The following is a 21,471-nucleotide window of genomic DNA, read 5'->3' as shown; positions in this document are numbered from 1 at the left end:
GGTGCGTGGGCTTCAGTAGTTGTACCACGTGGGCTCAGCAGTTGTGGCACACGGGCTTCAGTAGTTGTAGCACGTGGGCTCAGCAGTTGTGGCACGTGGGCTCTAGAGCGCAGGTTCAGTAGTTGTTGTGGTGCGTGGGCTTAGTTGCTCCGCGGCATGTGGGATCTTCCCGGACCAGGGCTTGAACCCGTGTCCCCTGCATTGGTAGGTGGATTCTTAACCACTGCACCACCAGGGAAGCCCTATCATAAATAATAGCTTTTTAAATGTCAATTTCCAATTGTTTATCACCAGTATACGAAAATACAGTTCATGGTATAATTTACTCTGTAGCCTGTATTCTTGCTAAACTCATTTATTAGTTTTAGGGTTTTGTGTAGATCCCATGTGATTTTCTACATAGACAATAATGCTCTCTGTGAATAGAAAGTTTTATTTCCTCCTTTCCAATGTGTTTGCCTTTTATTTTTTTCTTCTTTTATTTTGTGGCTGGAGCTTCCAGGACAATGCTAAACAGAAGTGATGAGCGTGGACAACCTGGCCTTGTTCCCAATCTTAGGGGGAAAACATCCAGTCCTTTGCCATTAAGTATGGTGTTAGCCATGAGATTTTTGTAGATACCCTTTACCAGGTGAAAGAAATTGTTATATTTCTAGCTTGATTTTTTAAAAAATCATGAATGAATGTTCAATTTTCTCTGTTGCTATTTCTGTGTAAAATGATAATGTGATTCTTTCTCCTTTAGTGTGTTAATATGATGAATTGCACTGATTGATTTTCAGATGTTGAACCAGCCTTCCTTCCCCAGGAAAAACTCCACTTATTGTGGTGTATTACTTTTTGTATATTGCTGGATTTGTTTCGCTAATTTTTTTTAATTAATTAATTAATTTTTATTTTTTGGCTGCGCTGGGTCTTTGGTGCTGCGTGCGGGCTTTCTCTAGTTGCAGAAAGCAGGGGTTACTCTTCGTTGTGGTGCGCGGGCTTCTCATTGCAGTGGCTTCTCTTGTTGCGGAGCACAGGCTCTAGGTGCGCAGGCTTCAGTAGTTGTGGCTTGCAGGCTCTAGAGCGTAGGCTCAGTAGCTGTGGCACACGGGCTTCACTGCTCCACGGCATGTGGGATCCTGCTCTGCGGACCAGGGCTCGAACCCATGTCCCCTGCATTGGCAGGCGGATCCTTAACCACTGCGCTACCAGGGAAGCCCTGTTTTGCTAATATTTTGTTGAGGATTTTTTTTTTAATCTATGTTGATGAAGGAGATTGGTCTGTAGTTCTCTAGACCAAGCGTACATGGAAGATTCACCAAGATAGACTATATTCTGGGCCACTAAACAAACTTTAACAAAAGTTTGAAATCTTTAACAATATAATGGAAGTCTCACAAAATATGTTCTCTTACATCAGAGTTAAAGTAGTAATAACAAAAAAAACACACTTTAAAATAATCCATCAGACAAAAAGAAAGTCTTATGGAAAATTAGAAAATATTTTGAACTGAATAAAAATAAAATATTTCAAAATTCATGGGATGCAGCTAAAGCAGTGTCTAGAGGAAAACGTGTGGGATTCCATGCTCCCAATGCAGGGGGCCCAAGTTTGATCCCTGGTCAGGGACGTAGATCCTGCCTGCCGCAACTAAAAGAGCCCACATGCCTCAACCAAAGATTCTGCATGCCACAACTAAATATCCCACATGCCTCAACTAAAGATCCTGCATGCCACAACTAAAAAAAAAAAAGAAAATGATCCCACATGCCACAACTAAGACCTGGTGCAGCCAAATAAATAAATATTTTTAAAACGTTTGTATTAGAAAAGAATAAAGTTCTCAAATCAATAATCTAAGCTTTAGAAAACTAGAGAAAGAAAAACAACCAGAATGAATGAAATAATAAAGAGCAAAAATCAATGAAATAGAAAACATAAAACTAGTAGATAGAATTAAACCAAGTTAGTTCTTCGAAAAGGTCAGTAATATTAATAAACCTCTAATCAGACTAACCAAGGCGAAAAATTATCAGTAACAGAAATGACAGGTGGGACTCTATAGAAATTGAAAGAATAATGAAAAGTAGGCTAGAAAAACTCTATAGCTGGGGCTCCCCTGGTGGTGCAGTGGTTAAGAATCCGCCTGCCAATGCAGGGGACACAGGTTTGAGCCCTGGTCCAGGAGGATCCCATATGCCACGGAGCAGCTAAGCCCGTGCGCCACAACTACCGAGCCTGTGCTCTAGAGCCCATGAGCCACAACTACTGAGCTCACATGCCACAACTACTGAAGCCCGCACGCCTACAGCCGGTGCTCCACGAGAGGCCACTGCAGTGACAGGCCCGCGCACCGCAACAAGGAGTGGCCCCCGCCCACTGCAACTGGGGAAAGCCCGCATGCAGCAACGAAGACCAATGCAGCCAAAAATAAATTAAAAAAAAAAATTACTTAAGCTCGCCTATGAAGAAATAGATAACCCAAATCATCCTAAATCTACTTAAGAAATTGAACTTCATAGTTAAAAACCTTGCAATTTAGAAAATTACAGGACAAGATAGTTCCACTAGGGAGTCTTAACAAACATTTAAGGAAGAAATACCTGTCCCTGCTTTTAGAAGTCTCTCTGTGTGCCCCTTAGGGCCATTTTCTCACACACACACACACACACACACACACACACACACACACACACGGAAAATTAAAAAAAAAAGCAAACAGTGCAGCTTTGTGTGAACAGCAGTGTTTATGTAGGAGGTGTGACCCCAGGTCAACCCCAGTTCTTCCAAGAAGGACCACAGCCATTGCTCTGAGGTGGCCGTACAGTCTGCAGGCAGTGGTCACGGCAGGGGGGAGCTGACACGGGTCACACAGGGACCCAGTGCTGGAAAGGACCCCATCCTGCTGGACGAGAAGGTGTGACGCTGCTTAGGACACCCCCGCTACCCCCGCTGAGAGAGGGATCTGACCTCAAAGACCCAAGCAGTGATTCCAAATCCACCCAAAAATCCTTGTTTCTGAGGGCCAGGCAGGCAGGGGTTTCCCCAGGGGACCCCGAGGTCAGCATTTGTGAGGCCCTGTGCCTGCCTGCTGCTATAGGAATTCAAGTCCAAATGGCCAGTCTCTGGCCAAGGAGACAGTGGGGGCAGGGGGGAATGACTGAGGTGGCCCTGCGGTCCTCCTCTCAGGCCTGTCGTCTGGAAACAGCAGAAGCTTGGCTGGGGGCCGGGCCTGGGCTCAGCCTGCAGACAGGACCTGTCTCTCTCCCCCTGGTGCCCCTCTCTGTGTGCCCGTGAGGACCCTGGGGACTGAGGACAGTTCCAAGGGGCGTCTGGTCTCTGAGCTCGGTCAGCAGGCCTTCCCGCCCACACCCTCCAGGCAGGCCACGCCATACACCCACCCCACTGTCCTCCCTTAGGATCCCTTTGGCAACTGGGAAAAGCGGGTGGTGTGCTCATCCGGCCAGACCAGATGGCTGTGAGGTGGGGGACCCGGCAGCCCAGGGCCCGCCGGCTGCCAGTCTCAGCAAGCACTCGGCTCCTCATTCTGTGCCCGTCCCGCCCTCCCTGTGTGTCCTGCGGGCTGCTTGGGGGGCTGCTCCTCGGCCATCACACCCACGGGGTGGGCTGGGGGGGGGGTCCTGCCCCCCAGCAGAAAAATGGGGAACCCACCTCAGGGACAAGGTTGGGGAGTAGCCCCCACGGGCAAGGATGACCCTTCCAGCAGTGCCGGCCTGGCTCTTGCTGGTTCGTGGACTCCTGAAATATTATCTGTGTTTTACTGGTGGCTATTCTCGTCACTGGGTGGGCTGTCCACTCTGAGCTTACCTGGCTGGGTGGCTACCCTCACCAAGGCCTCAGTGGGTGAGGGGAGGAGGCCAGAGGAGGGCGAGGCCGACTGCAGACACCTGAGGGGAGCCACTCTTTGGTGGGACACAGAGGCTGTGGGCACATGGGGACAGCACAAAGTCACAGAGTCCTAGGAGTGAGGGGCTGGGGGACACAGACTCTGCAAGTGGCCCAGGCTGACAAGATCATGAGTTTAAGAATGCGAAAGCTGATGGCTCAGAGCCAGAAGGCTCCTTTGCTGCCACCCTCTGTGACGACGTCCAGGGAGCCTGGCAGGCTGGGAGGGGTTCTTCTGCAGCAGTCCCGGCCCCCACCAGGCGGGGACAGGCCACCAGTTCCATGCCAGCGAACAAGGAGTCACAGCTATCCCCGGGGCCCGGGTCAAGCTCTGGCCCTCTCTTTGCAGTGTCTGTGCCGAACGGGCCCCGCTCGGATCCAGGCCCCTGCTCTCTGGAACCTGCCAGTCTGGTCTTGGCCTCCCTGGCATCCGCACGGGCTGGAAGGGGGCAGCCCTCCAGGGAAGTCGGGGGCACAGGGCCGGGCTGCAGCCCCGATGGGGGAGCGGTGCCCTTGGGCGAAAACAGAGCTGAACTCAGAGGCTGCAGGAAACCCTGGCCCCCCGTGAAAGGCAGGGTGTCGGTCAGCAGGTCTGATGGGCCCACACGGGCGACTGCGGGGCCAGGCTCGGCTGGGGGCCTCCGGGCAGGGGGCCACTGTCGGCAGGAGGCTTCAAAGTGTCTCAGGATCTGAACGAGGGAAGAAGAGGGGAATCAGTGAGGGCTCCTGTGCTCCTCCAGGAATCTCAGAGGACATGGCCCTCCCAGTTCCCTCCTCAATGCCGCTGCCCAGAGCAGGGGGCAGGGCCGCTAGCCGCTCACAACTATTCTCGTGTCATTCCCCCAACTGCAGCGCTGCTGCTCCCCACCCACTGTCACACAAATGGACACTTTCCCGGCGTCAAGCTGCCGTGCGACCTGCCAGAGCAGGAAAAGCCCCCCTGGTCAGGTGCCACACGAGCACCTGACACACACGCGGAGAGAACAGACATGTCTAAACCCCCTGATCGTTCCCACCTGCCAGACTCCTGGGTCCTTCCCAGGTTTTAGAAACACCACCGTGACATGCCCACAACGTGTTTCGTGTGTGGCAGGTTCACTAGTGCTTTGAAGAAGGGCAGTTTAGGGACAGGTGACTAAGGATCTGAATCTTCAACCACCACAGAGGAAACCAGAAGCCGAAGGATGCCAACAGCGGGCGGAGGTGCGGGGGCCTGGCTGCTGCCGAGGGGCCCCCAGCGAAGATCCCGGGTGGCCTCCCCACATTCATCAGTGGAAAGAAGACTCAGACGAACGGAACCATTTCTGTCCTCCTGGAGCTGGGGATCTGGGAGCAGAGCTCAGACCCACGAGCTGTGACCCAGAGTACAGAACAGAGGGACAGATGCATCCAAGCATTCGAGGAGAGCTTCCCACAGGAGACGAGCCCTGAGGGAGAGCGAGTCGCCCGAAGGGCAGAGCTGCTGGGCAGAAGGGCGGGGGAGAGGCCAGGCCCCCGACCGCTGTCCTAAGGGCATGACCTGTCCCTCCTGTCCAGCAAGGGCAGGAGGGGCGGGTCTAGGGAAGGCAGTGGAGGGTGGGAGAGACGGTGTGGGGCTGCCGAGGCGTCCTGTGCCCGCTTCTCTGGGTCCCAGAGGCTGCCCACCTTGGTGGCCTTGTTGGTCACGGGTCCAGGGCTGCCCACACTGAGTTCCTGCAGCCGAGGCCGGGCAAGGAGCAGGACTCGCTCCTGGGAGAGCAGGTCGGTGCACCCGAGGGAGGCGATGGCACCCAGGGCTCTCTGCGGGGCGGGCTTGATGTCAGCAGGGTCCACCCCCAGGGAGGGCTGTCTGACCAGCTCCCTCTCTCCTCTCGGCCCTCAGCCGAGCTGGGCGGTCCACCAGAATCCCGTGCTCACTCCCCCCTCACCCACCACCACCCCCGCTCCCCCCCTCACCATCTGCACACGCTCGCTGGTTGCGCCCAGGTGGCGGATGAGCAGCTCCAGCACGGCCTCACAGTTGAGGAGTCCACACCTGCATGTAGGGGGCACCGGGCAATGGGGCTGGGCCAGCAGAGCAAGAGGGGGGCGGTGTGCAGAGCCAGGGTGAGAGGCGGGGGGGGGGGGCGCAGGGCTGGGGGGCCTGCAGTGGGTCCGGGGCTCACTCTTTGACGAAGTGCTGCACCTCCTCTCGGCTCAGGAAGCAATGTGGCCCCCGTGTCACGGCCCGGACCAGGTTCAGCTCCTGCTGGCAGTCACTCAGGATCACGGCCTCGACCCTGTCGGGGGCACGCAGGTCAGGAAAGAGAGTGGACTCCACCCATGCCAGGAGGGGTTAAGCCTTTCCGGGTCAAGTCTCCCCCATCGGGGTAGGACCCTGGAGCAGGGCAGGGAGGGGTGCCCTGGGGTGCTGGCTCACCTTTCTGCCAGGTCACTGGGTGCCCGGCTGGCCCCTGAGGGGCTGTCACTGCCCGACGGACTACCTGAGTCCGAGGCCTTGCCCAGGTCGTCATTTTCCTGGGAAGAATCCTGAGAGTTTGGGCTGCTGTCCAGCTCCTCCCAGCCGCCTCCAGCCTGCCCAGGCTGGTGTCTCATGGCTGGAAGAAACAGTGACCAAGGGTAAGACCCTTGTGGGCCTCAGACTGGCCCCATGTCCATCTTCCAGGAGCCCTGGATGGGGAGACCCAGGGAAGGGCCTGGGGGCTGGGTCCCGAGATGTGGACAGCGTGGCCGCCTGGGCTCCAGCTCCAGGAAACACCAGGCGAGAGGAGACGGGACAGAATGGGGCACATTCTGACTCAGGGCCAGGGTGGGGGGTCCCGCACGGGACACGCCCAGCCTGGAAGATGCAGGAAGCAGTGCCAGGCACCACAGGCCAGGCGGGAGGCAGGACACGCAGGGCAGCGGGCTGGGGCAGTGGGGCGGCGCCCAGCACAGCAGCTCTCAAATCCCAGTGAGTCCTGACATTCTTCCTTCTAGCCAGACAAACGTGACAGCAGCTTCTGGGAAAGGCGGAGATCACAGACAGATGCCCCTCCTTCCTTTCTTACAGCTCACCACTAGAACGCACGTGCCACGGAGCCTGGCCCCTGTGGGGGGCTTCCCTGTTGTCCCTGGGCCCTGATGGGCTGCACAGCCGCTTGAACGCGCTGGGTGAATGCACAAGAGCTGGGGCTGGGCTCCCGTCCCAGCTCAAGTCCTGCTTCTGTGTCTGAGCAGCTGGGATCCTGGGCGGACCCCGCCTTCTCGTGGGGCCTTACCACCCAAGTTCCCACCCAGAGCAGACTGACAGAGACGTCAGACAGTGCAGGGACAAGGCAGCCACCGCAGAGGCCCCAGGGAACTCGAGTCGTGTGGGCGGCCGGCTCTGTGGGGGTTCCCACGTGGCCAATGGAGCATGCTGGCTCTGAGAGATGTCGTGGGAGCGGCAGGGTGTGGCTCGTACCCCCTCCCACCATGGGTGGGCTGCTTTCTTCCTCCTCCCCCATCAGCTCCGGCCTGGCCCGAACAGGTGACAGGAAGCCCAGGGCCCTGGGAGGGGGAAGCCAGACCCCTCCAGGGGAGGAGTCTCGCTGGATACCTCGGGCACCTGGGCCGGCTGTGGGGAGAGGGTTCCCAGGGGTTGGAGGGCCGAGGCCGGCTGAAGGTGTCACAGCCGGCTGGTAGGCGTCACCTCGCAGAAGGGACCTCTGGGAGCTGGGGCTCTCAGGCCCAGGGCGCATGGCGCTGGCCACCACCTCTGCGGCCTTCTGGATGGTGGACAGGAAGGCTTCGCCTGCAGAGCCTGCACCAGAGACGGAGAGGAGACGGCGCAGCCCCTCTCAGTCCTGCCCCGTTTTCCCAGGATGAGGTGCCCCTGCCTGCTCCCCACCCAGGACTTGGAAGCAGGACACAAGCTGCAGTCACAGAGCAGAGACCGTGTGGAGGGACAGGGCCCTTCCGGAAGCTTCCGTGGTGAATTCACTTCAGTGCATCCTGGCCCCGTGGAACCTGGACGCTCGGCAGCTCACAGCAAAGCTGTGCCGCTGTGCCCCCTGGGTCCCCGCCTCGGAGCAGGGGGCCACCTGAGGTGCTTGTCCTGAGAACCACAATCTCCGTGGCCGCTTAAGGAGTGCTCACGCCCAGGGCTGAAGGGCCTTCCCACGAGTGCCCCACAGAGGGTGATCCGGCGGCCACCCCCAAATTAGGAACAGGTGGGGCCTCTGAGGCAGACCCACTTCGGGAATTACAAGTGCCAGGGAACTGGGAGCCGTGACCACACAGTCAGCACAGCAGCCTGACACGGCCCAGTGGCCCTGCTGGGGCCTCAGGCTCTCCCAGCAAGCAGGGCCGGCACCCGGCCTGCTCTAAATCACCCCTGCCACAGCCGGGACCACCACCCTCCGCCCTCGGCTCCTTGAAGGAGCCAGCGCTGGGGGCCCGAGTGCAAGGCTGACCCTCAGCCTGGCTTCTCACCTGTCGGTTAGACAGGGCCAGCTGCACCTGCCCTGCCGCCCCAGGGTGGGAGGGAAGCCCGTCGGGGGGCGCACAGGCCCCGCCCACCCCTCGCCCGGCCCCTCACCCCACAGCACTCACCTGTGTGGCCCCGCTCCTTGCTGTAGCCGAAGCCCTGCAGGGAGCTCTGGGGCCTGGACTGGGAGCCCATGCCTGTGGGGAGGCCCGCGTCAGCAGCGGCGGGGACCCCCCTCAGTCCCGGATACTCAGGGGAGGAGAGGCCGGGAGCCCCCGCAGAGTGGAGCCTGGTGACGGGGCTGGACGTACTTGCATACCTGCTGGAGGCAGGGCCCTGGGTGGCTGGGAAGGAGGCAGAGGTGACAAGGCGTCCGAGAACAAGGCAGCCCCCAAGTCCTAGGCAGAGGCAGAGGACACTCAGCACAGCCACACGCCGCTGTCCTCCCGCCCACCCCTCTGCTCTGCACCCCTGTCCCCTTCTCCTCTGAGGGCCACACACAGGGGCTCTCGTCCCGCAGCAGGAGTGGAACCAGAGTCCCGGGTGGGAAAAGCAGGGAGAGACCTGGGTCCTGGGCTCACCTGGGCGGCTGCCCGCACCTTCTGGTACAAGCTGTTCCCGTGGAGAGGATCCGGGGGTCCCGTGAAAACTGCGGGACGGAGGCAGAGGGGAGCAGAGCTGAACTGGGCTATGCCAACCACCCCGAGGGGCCCAGCCTCAAAGCCCACCCCCGACACAGGTGGTGAGCCTCGGCCCCGCCCAGCCCCCCAGGAAGCCCCTGCTCAGCATCCCCCCCGAGTCCCTGGGGGCTTCCTAAAGCACAGATGCACCACTGTCCCCAGGCCTGAGGTGGCTATGCCCTCACAACCCCTCGGCTCCCCCGGCCCACACCCCCAGCGGCGAGGCTGCAATCCGACCTCCAGAACATCATGGGCTGCATCACTCCCTGACCCCACTGCCGCCCCCGCCTGAGCTCCTGCACCCGCGGCCTAACTGCCTCCCCTCAACCCCTTCTCCACCCAGAGGCAACCAGAGGGGGCTCTTGTCCGATTCAAAACACTTAGCGCTTCCAGGGGCTCAAAGATGATAAAACTCAAGTTCCTTACCACGTCTGAAAAGTCTCCTGCTCATAAAACTTCAGATGTGGTGAATCAAACGAGCTTAAATCTCATTAAGCCACTCGCGGGCTCTCCCTGCCGCAGGGCCCTTGCACTAGCTGGAGGACACCTTATGCCTGGCTCCACCTCATCCTTTCAGAGCTGAGAGGAAGAGCAGGGCCTCTCTGTTTCCTCTGTCCAAACACATCGCACTTTTCACCCATCTGGTGCTGTCTCCACCCTGGCAGGCCAGCCCCGGGGTGTGCAGACCACGGCCCTGCAACCAGGTAGGGCGGGCACCTCCCTGCTGCCGTGCCACAGCTCCCACCCTCCCTGTGGGGCCCAAGCCTCGAATTGCAGGGGACCCCCACCTGGCCCCCAAAGTAGGGCCGTCCTCTCTGTGTACCTTCCTGCTCCCAGCACCATCTCTTCTCACAGCCTATGCAGGCCTATCTGGGCACCCGTCCTCTGGGGGCAGTGCTCAGAGCTCAAGCGATTTTGGTGCCAACAGAAAACCACGGTCTGCTGTCCCTGTTCTGCTTCATCTGCCCTCTTTGGAGACCAGGATAGAGGTGACATCTGGCACCAGCCATGGTCACATGAGCTGCCCAGCGGGACAGGCCCATTCTGACCAGCTGGCTGGTGAGTATGAACCAGCCGTGCTGCTTCAGTGCACAAGCTCCGGGGAGCTAAGCCGTGACAAGTGCACCCCCAGCCCCCTGGATGCCTCTGGGCATCTGCTGAGTCATGGTCTGTGCCCGCTTCAAGGCCATTCCCTGTCTCCGAGGCGCTGGCATAGTGGCCCAGGGCCCACGGGCAGCCCAGCCCCACCCCAGCCTCAGTCCTGCCTGCAGTAAAGGGGGGACAGTGGATTTGGGGTGTGGGTGGGATAAGTCCCAGCACCTGGCGGGTGGGACTAACTCGCTAACTGCTGAGGGTCTCCTGCAAGCAAGCAGTGGCCGAGGGACTCAGTCCCCTCCGTGGCATTGCCCCTCAGGGACAGCTTGGCAGGGTGGGTTCTTGCCTGAACACCAAGGCCCTCCTGTTCAGTTTGCCCCACCCGAGGAGAAGATCTCAGGCCATGTCCCCACAAGTCCTTGTTAACAAGAGATGAGAGACGCACGGACACCTCCGGCCTGGGGGTGGGTGAGTGATGGGGCTCCACCCCAGACCCACCTGTCGCCTGGACCACGACAGGCCAGAGCCCCACCTCTCCTGCCGGCCTCACCAGTCCCGTCCTCCCACAGCCCTTCCAACAGCGGAAGGCTTACTAGGGCCCTGAGGAGCAGCCCTGGGGAGAAGAGAGAGCCCGTGGCAGGGATGGCAGTGCGGACGCTTGCCGAGCGCCCGCCGTGTGCAGGGCACAAGGACAGGAAAGGTCCAGGCCGCAAGGGCCTGGCAGGGCTCACGGACAGACACCAGTCATTCTGTACAGTGCGGTGAACACAGGGGAGGAGCAGGGGGCTAAGCGCAGGGAGGGCTTGGAGGAGCCCCCAGCTGAGCTGGCCTGGCCCTTTGGGGAGGAGGGAAGGGTCCGGCACAGAGGAGCTGGCAGCAGAGGACAGGGTGGACGGAGCACAGGGTGGGAGCATGAGTAAGGGGTGGGGGAGCGGGGGCCCGGGTTATGGGATTTGGCCAAGACCTGCCCTGGCCACCCTCCTCCCTGCACCTCCACTGGGTTGTGCCGGTGCTGTACCTGCGGCTTCCTGGATGAAGGCGGGGTTGCGCTTAAGGATGAGCAGGAAGGACGAGGAGCCATGACCGCACAGGTGCAGCATGATCTTCAGTACCTGGGGGAGCAGGCACATGGGGCAGAGCCGGGCCCAAAGAATGGCACCCCTCCCGACACAGCCACCGCGCCCCCGGCTCACCCCTCCCCTCCAGCCTCACCACCGGGGGCAGGACTGGGCCCTAAACTAACCCCCAGGAAAGTCTGCGGAGCCGCTCACGGACTCACCTTGAGCTTCACGCGGCCAGAGCCGCTCTGCAGACGGCTCAGCAGGTACTCCAGGAGGCACTGGCTGCTGCCCAGGGACTCGTGGGTGATCTCTGGGAGGCGCTCGGTTAGGGAAGGGGTGAGCTGACCCTGGGCCGCACACGGCCGCTGGCCTGGGCGAGAAGCCAGGCCTTCCTGCCACACGCTCCTCAGCGTGTCCCCCCAGCAGGCGCCCACCCAGGCCCTGGTTTCAGGAGCATCAGGCTTCGAGGGTTTCCTGGGCCTCATATCATCAGTAGTGCGGCTTTCAGAGCCCGCTCACACCTGGCTACTATGGAAAAGGAGCCGTGGCCTGCTCAGGGTAGAAGCCCAGGAACCCTGCTCCAGGGCCCCCACATGTGTCCACAAGGAAGGATACTGGCGATCTCCTCAAACAGGTAGCCTGGACACGGGACGTCATCATCCGACGTTCCCTTCAGGAGAATCGGGAGCTGAAAGGGAGGGAGAGCCCTGCCCACAGTGAGTGGCCATGCACACAGGGGGCCCCCGGACACCAAAGGGGCCACCCATTCCTGAGATGGGCCACAGGAGCCGTCGTTCTCGGGGCACCGGTCTCCACACATCTCGTTGTTGGCATGCCACAGGGTGAGGGGACCCAGAGAGGGCAGTTATGGTCCTACTGGCCACAGGAAGCCTGCAGGAGCCTCCCTTGTGGAGGTCAGCATGAACGCCTGCGAAGAGGAAACGGGTGGTGGTCTCCATGGTGACGGGCCCTCTGGGTCAGGATTCGGCATGGCCCCCAGACCCCTATGCTTACAGCCGCACAACTTAAAACCACCTTTAGTTTACCTACTTACTGACTGGCAAAAAAAAAAAAAAAAAGCCCTTGGGGTCAGCCCCCTTCCCACTTCCCACGCAGGGCACTGGGAAGATTACATTTTTCCGGAACACAAATCAGCAAAGTGACATAACCATTCAGCCTGACCGACCTACAGCTCCACTTCTATGAAAGGACTCCACGGAAACAACCCAAAGCAAGAACAACCAACTTAGTTGTGTGTCTCACGTTTACCTGTTGGCAGAAATTAAGAGCTGACTCAGCACAAAGACCTACAGCTTATAGGGATAAAACCCAGAAACACCCGTTCCACATCATTGAACATCTGGGGGGCACAAGCCTCAGTGTAGACAGACTTCACGTGCACTCCGGGAGGTGCTGGCCACAGATACGGTCTGCCTGAATGTCGCACGAGGCTGTGTGTGTACACAGTCTTTAGCTATTTGTCCACCAAGACCCAGAGGGGAGCTGGCAAGGTCTGCAGAACCGTAGAATGCTTGGCACATAGCGAAATCTCTGCTCAAAGAGAACTGACTGTGCTTCTGGCAGCACGAGGGTGAACCGGGAATCCCCCCACCCCCATCCCCACCGCCTGCCTGAGGAAGCTCGAGGTGCCAGGAGAATTTACTGGGTCATTTCAGAAGCATTTTCTAAGAAGGACCTACAATTGTGAACACGGAACTCCTACAACTCGGGAGTATCTTTCTCAAGGACCTGAAGGCCACTCCTCTAAATGTAACCATCAGGAAGGACAGGGGCTGTCTCCCAGTCGCTACTGGACGATGGGATCCTAGCTTCTGTAACCACCAGCTATCAGCACAGCAGCCGGTATCCCGTGGACACTGCCCAACTGCCTATAATTTTTCACTTGAGCTCCACCCGTCCCTCCTTCTGTCCTGAAAACTCTCAGTCCTCTCTGCACAATTTGGAGTGGAGCTCAGGGCTTCCCCCACCGCCTGAGCCACTGAATAAAAGGTTTTCCCCTGTTTCCCGGACCAGTGTCTGGTTGTGTTTATCTTAGACAGAATTTGGGGTCACTATGTTTCCTTTTCTGTAAGGTTATTGATACTTTAAGTTGGGTAAGAAAACAAAAACTGGGGTCCCACAGCTCTCTTCTCCAACTTGGATTTTGTTCAAGGGGGTCTCACTGTCCCCAGTGGACCTGACACACGGGTAGCCTGACCTGCCCCCTCGACGTACGTGCTGTGGGATCCCCCAGCTTTGGGAGGGGCCGAAGAGTAGGAGGGGAGAGGAGGAGGGGTCTGGGGTGTAGGAGGGGACGGAAGGGGGTGAAAAAGAGTAGAGAGAATAAGTGGGAGGGGCCGGGGGACGACGGAGGGGACGCCGAGCTCAGGAGCAGCCGGAGAGCCCGGCGCGGGGACGCCGCGAGGGTCGAGCGGAGCCAGGGAGGCGGCCGGTTCGGGCCGGGGGCGAGGCCAGGAGGCGGCGCGCGGCGGGGCCGGGGCCCCCCGCACTCACCCGGTGCAGGAAGCTCAGGCGGTCCCGCAGCGGCACCGTGGCCGCCATGGTGCCGGTCAGCTTCCGGCCCCGCCCAGCTCCCGCCAGGCCCGAGCCCCTTCCAATAACTGCGCGGGTCTGACGCCGCTGGCCAATCACTCGCGTGAGGCGGGCCCTGCGGCTGACTTCGGGAAACAATTTGCACATGAACCAATCCAAAGTCCAAGGACAAAGACAGACAAAACCGCGAGCCAATTGCAAGGCTCTGGAACACCAGGAGCGGTTCCGGAGGAGAGGCGGAGGCGAGGGCTGAAGCCTGGCCAATGACAAAGCGCAAGAAAGGTTGTGGGCGGAAGCTCCGACCTATTAAGCTGTTGGGTGCCGGAAGAGGCTGGACCTAAGATGGCGGCGCCCACGAGTGCCAGGAAGAGCTGCTCATGTCGGGGAACGGAGCGGTGTGGGGTCGCGTGCGAAGCCGCCTCCGCGCCTTCCCCGATCGCCTGGCGGCCTGTGGGGCCGAGGTGCGGAGTCGTCAGGCGGGGCAGGAAGGGCCGCGCGGGGCGGGGTGCGGGCTGGCGGGGTGGTGGTGACTGGGGAGCGGCGACGGGGTCTGCCCGGGTGACCGGCGGGCGTGGGGGCCGCCGCGACCCTCGCCCGTCCCCGTCCCGCCCCCAGGCCGCGGCCTACGGCAGGTGCGTGCAGGCGTCCACGGCTCCGGGCGGCCGCTTGAGGAAGGATCTGTGCGCGCAGGAGTTCGAGGCCTTACGGAGCTGCTTCGTTGCTGCGGTAGGTGGGCGCCGGCCCCGCCCGGGGAACGGACCCTGGGAGGCTGGCACCCACGTGCTTGCGCGGGCCCTCCGGCTTCCTTTCCTTCTGGGTGCGGTGCTGGGCGCCAGCAAGTGCTTCAGACGCGGCACACCCTCCATCAGCCGGCGCGACCCCCGCCGCCATGGAGCGCGCGTGCCAGTGTCCGTCAGGTTGGGGGAGCACCGCTCTCAACGTGTACCTGCCAGTGCCTTGTAACCCTTTGCGGGACTGTTGCTGGTGGGGGGTCCCGGCCCCTGCTGTCCTAGTTTCTCTGGTGTTTAGGACCCCACGTGTGTGCTGTGCGTGGGCAGTTGCAACCGGGCACCCCGACCCCCCCCCTTCCTTTCGACTACCCCATTTCACAGAGGGTGAAAGGAGAAAAAACGAGTGTATTTTAGGTTTGTTGTCATGACCAAGGTTACAGAGGCTGAGAAGTCCCCCACCCAGCCGCGCTGGTTGGTTCTCACTGGCGCAGAAGCGGGCTGTGGTGACAACAGTGTGTTCCTTGGCTCTGGACTCAGTTCTGCCTCTAACCCTTCTGTAACAGGTGGTTTCTGTTTCTGAGCTGTGGCGTTTTCTGATCCTCATCTGATCAAATGCTATGCCAGTGAAAATAGACACCGTGCACAAGTAAAGATTTATGGTGTTGTGTTGATGCGTTTATTATAAAGGATGGGGAGGAAGTAGGGTTGGAAGAGACCCACACTGACTGAGGGAGAGGAGCTCTCTGGGGAACCGAGATGGGAGTTCCAGTCTCTCAAGAGGAGCGTGTGGAGACCGCCTGTAATGAGGCTTTAACACAGGGTTTTGAGCTGGTGTCATGGCCTTGGGTGCCCCTGGCCCAGTGGGTCTGGGGTGGGCCACGATGCCAGTGGTCAGCTCTGTTTGCCAGAACTGCTGATCTCGAGAACTGGACCCAAGAAGGGGCAGTTGGGTCAGCCTAGCAGAATTCAGGGAATCCAAGGCAGTTTCCTGATGTTCCAGGATGGTTGAGAATGCGTGGGCTATCCCTCATTTCCTGGAGGGCTCAGAGAACTCCTTGCACCTTCCTTGCCATCGTTGTGGCTGGGACGTGTGGCCTCAGCCCTTGTCACCAACCTCTGATCTGACATGTGCCCTTCACCCAAGCTGCATGTGTCCCTTGGACTTGCTTCCTGCCTCTTGGCAGCTTCCCTGCTTTACTTAGAGTGTTCCCTCGGGGAGGGGACAAACCTTCATTCTGTGGTCACTGGTTGGAAGGATTCACACGTGAGATAAAGATCACACACTTCTGGCCACGCGAGGCTTTTCTCTACCGCCTATGGTTAGTCAGGAATCACCCATTACAGGTATCTGGTCATCTGTGATTCCTTACGCTCCTTTGCCTCTGTCACGTCATCCTGCCCCCGGGAGCATGTCGCTGCCTCTCGTGCCATTTTCCACTGAGGGTAACCTAACTGCAGGCCCTGGGCACTGGAAGCTCAGAACAGGGAACTTGGGGGTTTCTCACCTAAGAACACAAGCCGGTGAACGCATTTTTGCCCACTCTGCCTGGACCCTGAGACTCCACGGGGCTGAACGAGGAGGCAGAGGGCTCTGGGCGCCACTTCCAGCTCCGTCCCTGGGAGCCCTGTCCCTGGGCAAGTGTTTCAGCATCTCTGACCTCAGAGTTTCCGCTACAGGGGGAAAACTAAACGTAACTCGTTGGTGCACAGTGCCTGGCACAGGTGGGCGTGGCTTTGAGGCCACAGAGCAGCTTGAGCTCTGTGGCCTGTGGAGGTGGGAGCAGAGACCCAGCCCCAGGGGCCCCCTGCTGCAATCCATGGCCAGGCTCTTTGTAAGTTGTTTGCCAGAAGATGGCATTTGGTGTGGCAGTTTTCTTACTTTAGAGCCACGTCTAACTTGAAAACAACTCATTCAGACAAAGAACTTTCTCTTCCAGGCCAAGAAGACCCTGACAGGAAGCCATTAGGAAGGACTGCGAGCTCCACTCCACGTCCCCGGGTGTGTGGTACTGATGGCCCCGAGGGGCAACTGTCTAAAACCTCAAAAGCTCTTGAGGCTAAAAGGACCGGAAACACTTTAGGCGAGTGCGGGCAGAGGGGAATGGGTTTTCCAACTTTGCTCACTTAAGGATTCAGGGGAGAATAAGATGAAGTGAACTCACAATAAAGACCAGATCAGATGCTATAAGATCTATTTTGTCTGCAGGGTGAGCGCGCGGGCCATAGAACACCCTGCCTCTCGAGTCTCTCTCTTTTTTTTTTTTTGCGGTACGCTGGCCTCTCACTGCTATGGCCTCTCCCGTTGCGGAGCTCAGGCTCCAGACGCGCAGGCCCAGCGGCCATGGCTCACGGGCCCAGCCGCTCCGCGGCATATGGGATCCTCCCAGACTGGGGCACGAACCCGCGTCCCCTGCATCAGCAGGTGGACTCTCAACCACTGCACCACCAGGGAAGCCCGAGTCTCATTTTTTAAAGAATTCTCACCCAAGGCGTGTCGTCTGAGTCTAGCGAGGCCTCTAGAAGTAACTACCAATTTACAGCACGGACCAAAGAGAGAAGAGCGACACCACGAGGGAAAGGTAACCGCTGTAGGAATCTGATACTGATGGTTTTTTCAGACTTGGAGAGGAAAAAAGGCAGGGGTTGCTCTTCCAGACTAAGGCTTGAGTCGAGGGAGGGTCCGGTTTAGGAACCCAGTAGTGAGACCCTCCCCGTGGGGTCTCCTACCCACCCTTCTGCAGCCTCTGGAGTCCAAGCCCAAGCCCATCCCTGCCAGGCTCCTGCTGGCTCTGGTTCCACCTGTCATCCTGAGATTAAGGTTAGGCCGCAGCAGCGCCCCTCCCAACATGCACATGCGCAGTCCAGGGAGACCTGACAGGACCCTGGTGCCACGGCCTGAAGATTCCAAGGTCCTGAGCACCGCCTGCTGGGCGCGTGGGGACTGTGCTCCCAGAGCCCCCTCCCCGGGGTGTGGAGGTCACACTGTCCTCTGGCTCCATCCAGGCCATGGCGTCCCAGAGCCTCGTGCCAGGGCACCCTCGCCCTGAGTCCTGGAGCTGTTTCCTCTTGTAAACGCTCCTCCAGAATCAGCCCGACTTTCCCCCAGGTGGTGAAACCCCTCATCTCTTGAGACATCATCCCAGTGAAATGCAGTTCCCAGGGCGGCCTCGGAGGGGAGCCACACGCCGTTCAAGGGCTTCAGGGCTGTTAGAAACTGTCCCGCTGGGCGGTCACATGTCACAGTCAACACTGGAATTCAGGACTAGACACCGATGACACGACCCCCACCCCTGCCAGGGGTGACGAACCCATAGATAGGCTGAAGGCTGTGGGGAGGAGTGGGCCTCCCCACTTTGGCGTCCACCCGGACCTAGCGTCTGCCCAGCACGTGCTTCCGGCCTGAGGATGGCCTTCTCTTCCTGATCCTTCGTGACCTTTGACAGCCTGCTGGCTAGGGCTTCCGGCATCTCTGCTGGGCACAGGTGCTCTGGCCCCTTCCAGAACTGTGCCGCCAAGTGCTCTCTCCTGCCATCCCTTCAGACTCCAGTTCTTGGAGGCACATGAAGCTGCCACCTCACGTCTCAAGCCTAGGGCTGCGGATGTGGTCCACTGACGGGGCCAGGCCGCTCACCACACACTGAAGTCACCTTGCAGGTCTCCCCGGCTCGCCTCCCCAAACTCACCCTGTCTTCAAGACTACTTATTGAAGGGAATTCAACCAAGTTGTGTCAGGATGCAGGAAAGATGGTCTCTGCTGCTTCTGCAGCTGCGTCACCATGAAGAAGTCACCCCATGCGGCTCTGTACTCTCCACCTGTCTTGACCTTAGACCGAGAGCTCAGCTGCACCAGTGGAGGCAGTATACAGCCTCGGCCTTGGCTTATTCCTACCCTGGTCTGGACTCAGTGGCCCTGCTCTCGAACAGGAGCATGGACAGGGTGCTGTCCCAGTCACCCAGGCCAGCATGGCCCCATGTCTGCCAAGTGTAGCTGCCAGCACAGAAGGTCGCCCACTGGTGGCCCAGTGTGCTGCTCTGGCTGGGACCCCTGGCCATACGTGCCAGCCATGGGACCCAGATGGAGGAGTGGTCTGTGGTCAGAAAGCAAAGCACTGTCCCGGGGCCCTTCCTAGCTCCCTGCATTACTGGTAATGGTGACCCCACCCAGAGGTCTGCCCAGATTCTGGGGAAGATTCGGGTTCCTTTCCCAAGGGGCTGCCAAAAGGGGAGGGAAGTGGAGCTGAAAGCCAGGAGGAGAGAATAAGCGTTAACTGGGACAGAGGACCCCGAGTGTCAGGGTGTGTGGGGATGGCAGGCCGCAGCAAGAGGCCCTGCACTGCTGCTCTCACCCTAGGCTCGGGCCGCCCTGCTCTAAGAAAGTTATCTTGGCAGAAAGAGCAGGAGGGTGGTGTGACCTCCAGAGGACACGAACACTGGGTCAAGGTAAGACATTCAGGTAGAGAGAGCTGGAAGCAAAGTCCCACTACAAGACCTTAACAAATGGAGTTCCAACCTGAGGGAAACTTCCACTGAGCACAGTTTGTTTGGAATTGCTTTTAGTTAAGAATGGAGGGTGGGAAGCACTGAGACCCGGCCCCCTTTCACAGAGCTTCCCTCTATGTGAGCAGTGCCCGGGGTTCATGGGGAATCAGCTTGGCCTCCAGAAGATTCCACTCCTTTTATTACTCATTTCTAGTCTTCAAGATGACACAGAAATTTCAGAAGGCGCAGGGGAAGAGTGTGACCTGAGGCCGAGGCTGGAGCTGCCACATGCCCTGGGCACCCCTGGCCAGTGGTCAGTAAGTGGCCCACTCATGGACCCCTCGGGGCAGGGTCTGGAGCTGCCCCTAGCCCCAGAGGGCAGCGAGGCACACACAGCACAAAGCAGGTGAAGGCCCCAGGCTTGCAGCGGGACGGCCTGGCATACTTGCCGGGTCACCTGCTGACCAGCCTCAGGGGTCGGGCGTGACCATCGGCCTTTCTGCCCCTTGAGAACAAAGTACAGCACGAAACCACAACCCTCTCAAACCACAGCCCTCTCAACAGATGAGCAGGTGCCAGAGGTGCAGACCCGGGAGAAGCTGCCCCGGAAGAAGTGAGAAGCAGCCTCTGCTGGCTGTGTACTCCCACCCCCGACACCTGCGGGTCTGGCACCCAGCTGAGGCTCCGAGCACGTGTCACTGTGGGGTTTGACGGTCATGGCTTATGTCTGTGGTACGGGGTCCTCTGGGTGATTCACCTCCACACCAACCGCACTAACCAGACGTCAGCGGTGTGTTTTACTTTTTAAATCTCACAACCACTCGACTGGGAGACCAGAGTATGCAGAGCAGAGCTCTAGGGCAGAAGCAGTTGGACTCACAGGCCTGCCCAGCCTCTGAGATTTGAAGCAGCATTTGCTGTGAAGAAGGGTGAAGGCAGAAGCATTTCCTTAGGTTTTGTATGACACTCACAGAGAACATCAATAAAGAAAGTTCAGGGTAACAATAGCCGTGTGGCTGGTGGCCAGTCACGTTTCCTGGGTCTCAGCAAGCGGCTATTTCTTCTTGAGGCCACTTTTTCTCCCGGTGGCCTCAGGGAGCTGAGTCAGCGGGAAGTGTAAGAGGAGAGAGGGATGGCAAAGCTGGTTTGGAAGCAGGGTGCAGCTGGAGAGCTGTCACACTCCACCCTGGGCCTGACTTCCAGGACTTCGCGCCCACCGTGGTCCAGGTTCGCCGGCTGACAGGGAGCACTGTGGCCTTAACGGGGCTCAGGGCTCCTCCAGGGCCCCGAGCAGCTGTTTGATCTGTCGGCCTGGGACCACTCGCAGGGCGCCCCCCGCGGCCTGGTGCAGCTGGGTCTCCAGGGCGCTGCGGAGGTCACTGACCTGCACGTCAGGCAGGGGGTTGAAGCTGATGATGACCCTGTCCTTTGGGGCTGGCCCCGCCTCTGCACGAGGAGCCACGTCCCGCCGTCTCCTCCGAAGGTCAGAGCCGGCCTGGACTTTCAGGTCCCGGTTGGGTTTGGCATTGTCTGGCTTCTGATCCCCCAGCATGGCTGGTTTGGGCCCGAGCTCAGGGTCCAGCCTCTGCTCGGGCTCTTGGATGGCGGCGTCCTCCCTGGGAGCGGGCACGTGCTCCTTCCTCGCCTCCTCATGACCGCCCTGCTGCCCGCCCTGCCCTCCGGCAGAGACAGCCTGTTGTTCCAGCTGATGTAACACGGCTTGGGCCCGAGGGGCTGCTCCCCCCGACCTGCTGGACAGGCCTCCGGGTGCCCGGTCTTGGCTTGCTTGCTGGGACTTTACCTGAGGGCCCCCAGCTGCTGCCCCCGCCCCCAGCACATCTGCCTCCTGAGCGTCTGTGCCAGCGGCTGCCTCGTCCTTTCCAGACTTCTTCCTTTCGTGGGAGCCTCCACCAAAAACATTCCGACTCTGCCGGGCGACGCCTCCAGCGCCGTGCTGCTCGGGGCTCCCGGGTGCCCTGGCAGGGTCCAGCACAGGGACCCGCTCCTGCAGGCCAGCGTCCACGCCCTCGGGCACAGCGCCCCGCCGGCCTTCCCTCGGCTCAGCCTGGGCTGCCCGGGGCTGCAGGTCAGCGCCGCCAGGAGGCGCAGCTGGGGCTCTACCCAAGGCCCCCTCGGGCTTCTCCACAGAGTGTTGGCTGTGCCCCTGGGGAGGAGCGGGGGGACGCCCAGGAGCACCGAGCACAGCTCCCAAAGGCTGTGGTGGGGGACGCTCTGCCATCCCCACGGCGTGGGCCTCCTGCTCCTTACCTCTGGGCCCGGCCACCCCCAGCTCAGGCTGCACGTCCGCTGCAAATGAAGTCAGTCACCGGTTTAGCCACAGAAATGAACAGAAGCTACCAATGCAGGGACTAAAGAACCCAGCTTGCCAGCAATCAAGAAACACAAACCACAGCTTAAATTTGCCCAGCAGGACTCTAGGCATGGAGCCACAGACCCAACCGCGCAGGGACCCCCGGAGACTCTGGCGTTCGTGCACTAAGGGACAACCCCTCTTCCCCGAGCAGATGCAGCAACTGTCCCCTGCCCTGCA

General features: G+C 59.5%; 3 protein-coding genes across 28 annotated transcripts in view; 1 reads left to right on the top strand and 2 right to left on the bottom strand.

Moving 5' to 3' along the window:
• Nucleotides 1-2,714: 2,714 nt before the first annotated feature.
• TEPSIN (TEPSIN adaptor related protein complex 4 accessory protein) lies at nucleotides 2,715-13,815 on the bottom strand. Of its 21 annotated transcripts, none has more exons than XM_067715051.1 (14): nucleotides 13,672-13,815; nucleotides 11,773-11,845; nucleotides 11,376-11,467; nucleotides 11,115-11,208; nucleotides 10,595-10,709; nucleotides 8,903-8,970; nucleotides 8,633-8,719; nucleotides 8,447-8,518; nucleotides 7,461-7,655; nucleotides 6,291-6,468; nucleotides 6,037-6,150; nucleotides 5,828-5,906; nucleotides 5,537-5,671; nucleotides 2,715-4,581 (listed from the first exon to the last, which is right to left on the bottom strand). In XM_067715051.1, the coding sequence occupies exons 1-14, from the start codon at nucleotides 13,717-13,719 to the stop codon at nucleotides 4,021-4,023; spliced, it is 1,911 nt and encodes a 636-aa protein (XP_067571152.1). In that variant the 5' UTR covers nucleotides 13,720-13,815; the 3' UTR covers nucleotides 2,715-4,020. The 21 variants fall into 21 exon arrangements, with proteins under 21 accessions (XP_067571152.1, XP_067571161.1, XP_067571151.1 ...); XM_067715060.1 differs by having other exon boundaries at nucleotides 7,545-7,655; XM_067715050.1 differs by having other exon boundaries at nucleotides 7,452-7,655; nucleotides 13,672-13,814.
• A 196-nt stretch (nucleotides 13,816-14,011) lies between these two features.
• Nucleotides 14,012-16,629, top strand: NDUFAF8 (NADH:ubiquinone oxidoreductase complex assembly factor 8). Its single transcript, XM_067715071.1, has 3 exons — nucleotides 14,012-14,171; nucleotides 14,326-14,436; nucleotides 16,379-16,629. Exons 1-3 carry the CDS (start codon nucleotides 14,088-14,090, stop codon nucleotides 16,406-16,408), a joined length of 225 nt encoding a protein of 74 aa, XP_067571172.1. The 5' UTR covers nucleotides 14,012-14,087; the 3' UTR covers nucleotides 16,409-16,629.
• Nucleotides 16,630-19,102: 2,473 nt separating this feature from the next.
• The window catches only part of SLC38A10 (solute carrier family 38 member 10), a 42,517-nt gene continuing 40,148 nt past the window's right edge, over nucleotides 19,103-21,471 (bottom strand). For all 6 annotated transcript variants that reach the window (XM_067715043.1, XM_067715045.1, XM_067715048.1 and 3 more), the window contains one exon: nucleotides 19,103-21,227. In XM_067715043.1, the coding sequence (XP_067571144.1) occupies nucleotides 20,188-21,227 (1,040 nt within the window). In that variant the 3' untranslated portion in view covers nucleotides 19,103-20,187. The remainder of the gene's footprint in view (nucleotides 21,228-21,471) is intronic.

Source organism: Pseudorca crassidens, chromosome 19 (assembly GCF_039906515.1).
Source record: "Pseudorca crassidens isolate mPseCra1 chromosome 19, mPseCra1.hap1, whole genome shotgun sequence".
NCBI lineage: Eukaryota > Metazoa > Chordata > Mammalia > Artiodactyla > Delphinidae > Pseudorca > Pseudorca crassidens.
Note: the sequence above shows the minus strand (reverse complement) of the source record. Positions and strands in the feature narration are given on the sequence as shown.

Bases quoted from the DNA above. Each gene is read 5' to 3' on its own strand.
- TEPSIN (XM_067715049.1), bottom strand. From the start codon at position 13,719: ATGGCGGCCACGGTGCCGCTGCGGGACCGCCTGAGCTTCCTGCACCGG. The intron at 6,469-7,451 runs GTATCCAGCGAG...TGTTTCTTCCAG, and splicing joins AGCCGGCCCAGGTGCCCGAG to CCATGAGACACCAGCCTGGG. The intron at 4,582-5,536 runs GTGGGCAGCCTC...TCCCTCGTTCAG, and splicing joins TGACCAACAAGGCCACCAAG to ATCCTGAGACACTTTGAAGC.
- NDUFAF8 (XM_067715071.1), top strand. From the start codon at position 14,088: ATGTCGGGGAACGGAGCGGTGTGGGGTCGCGTGCGAAGCCGCCTCCGC. The intron at 14,172-14,325 runs GTGCGGAGTCGT...TCCCGCCCCCAG, and splicing joins TGGCGGCCTGTGGGGCCGAG to GCCGCGGCCTACGGCAGGTG. The intron at 14,437-16,378 runs GTAGGTGGGCGC...TTTCTCTTCCAG, and splicing joins GGAGCTGCTTCGTTGCTGCG to GCCAAGAAGACCCTGACAGG.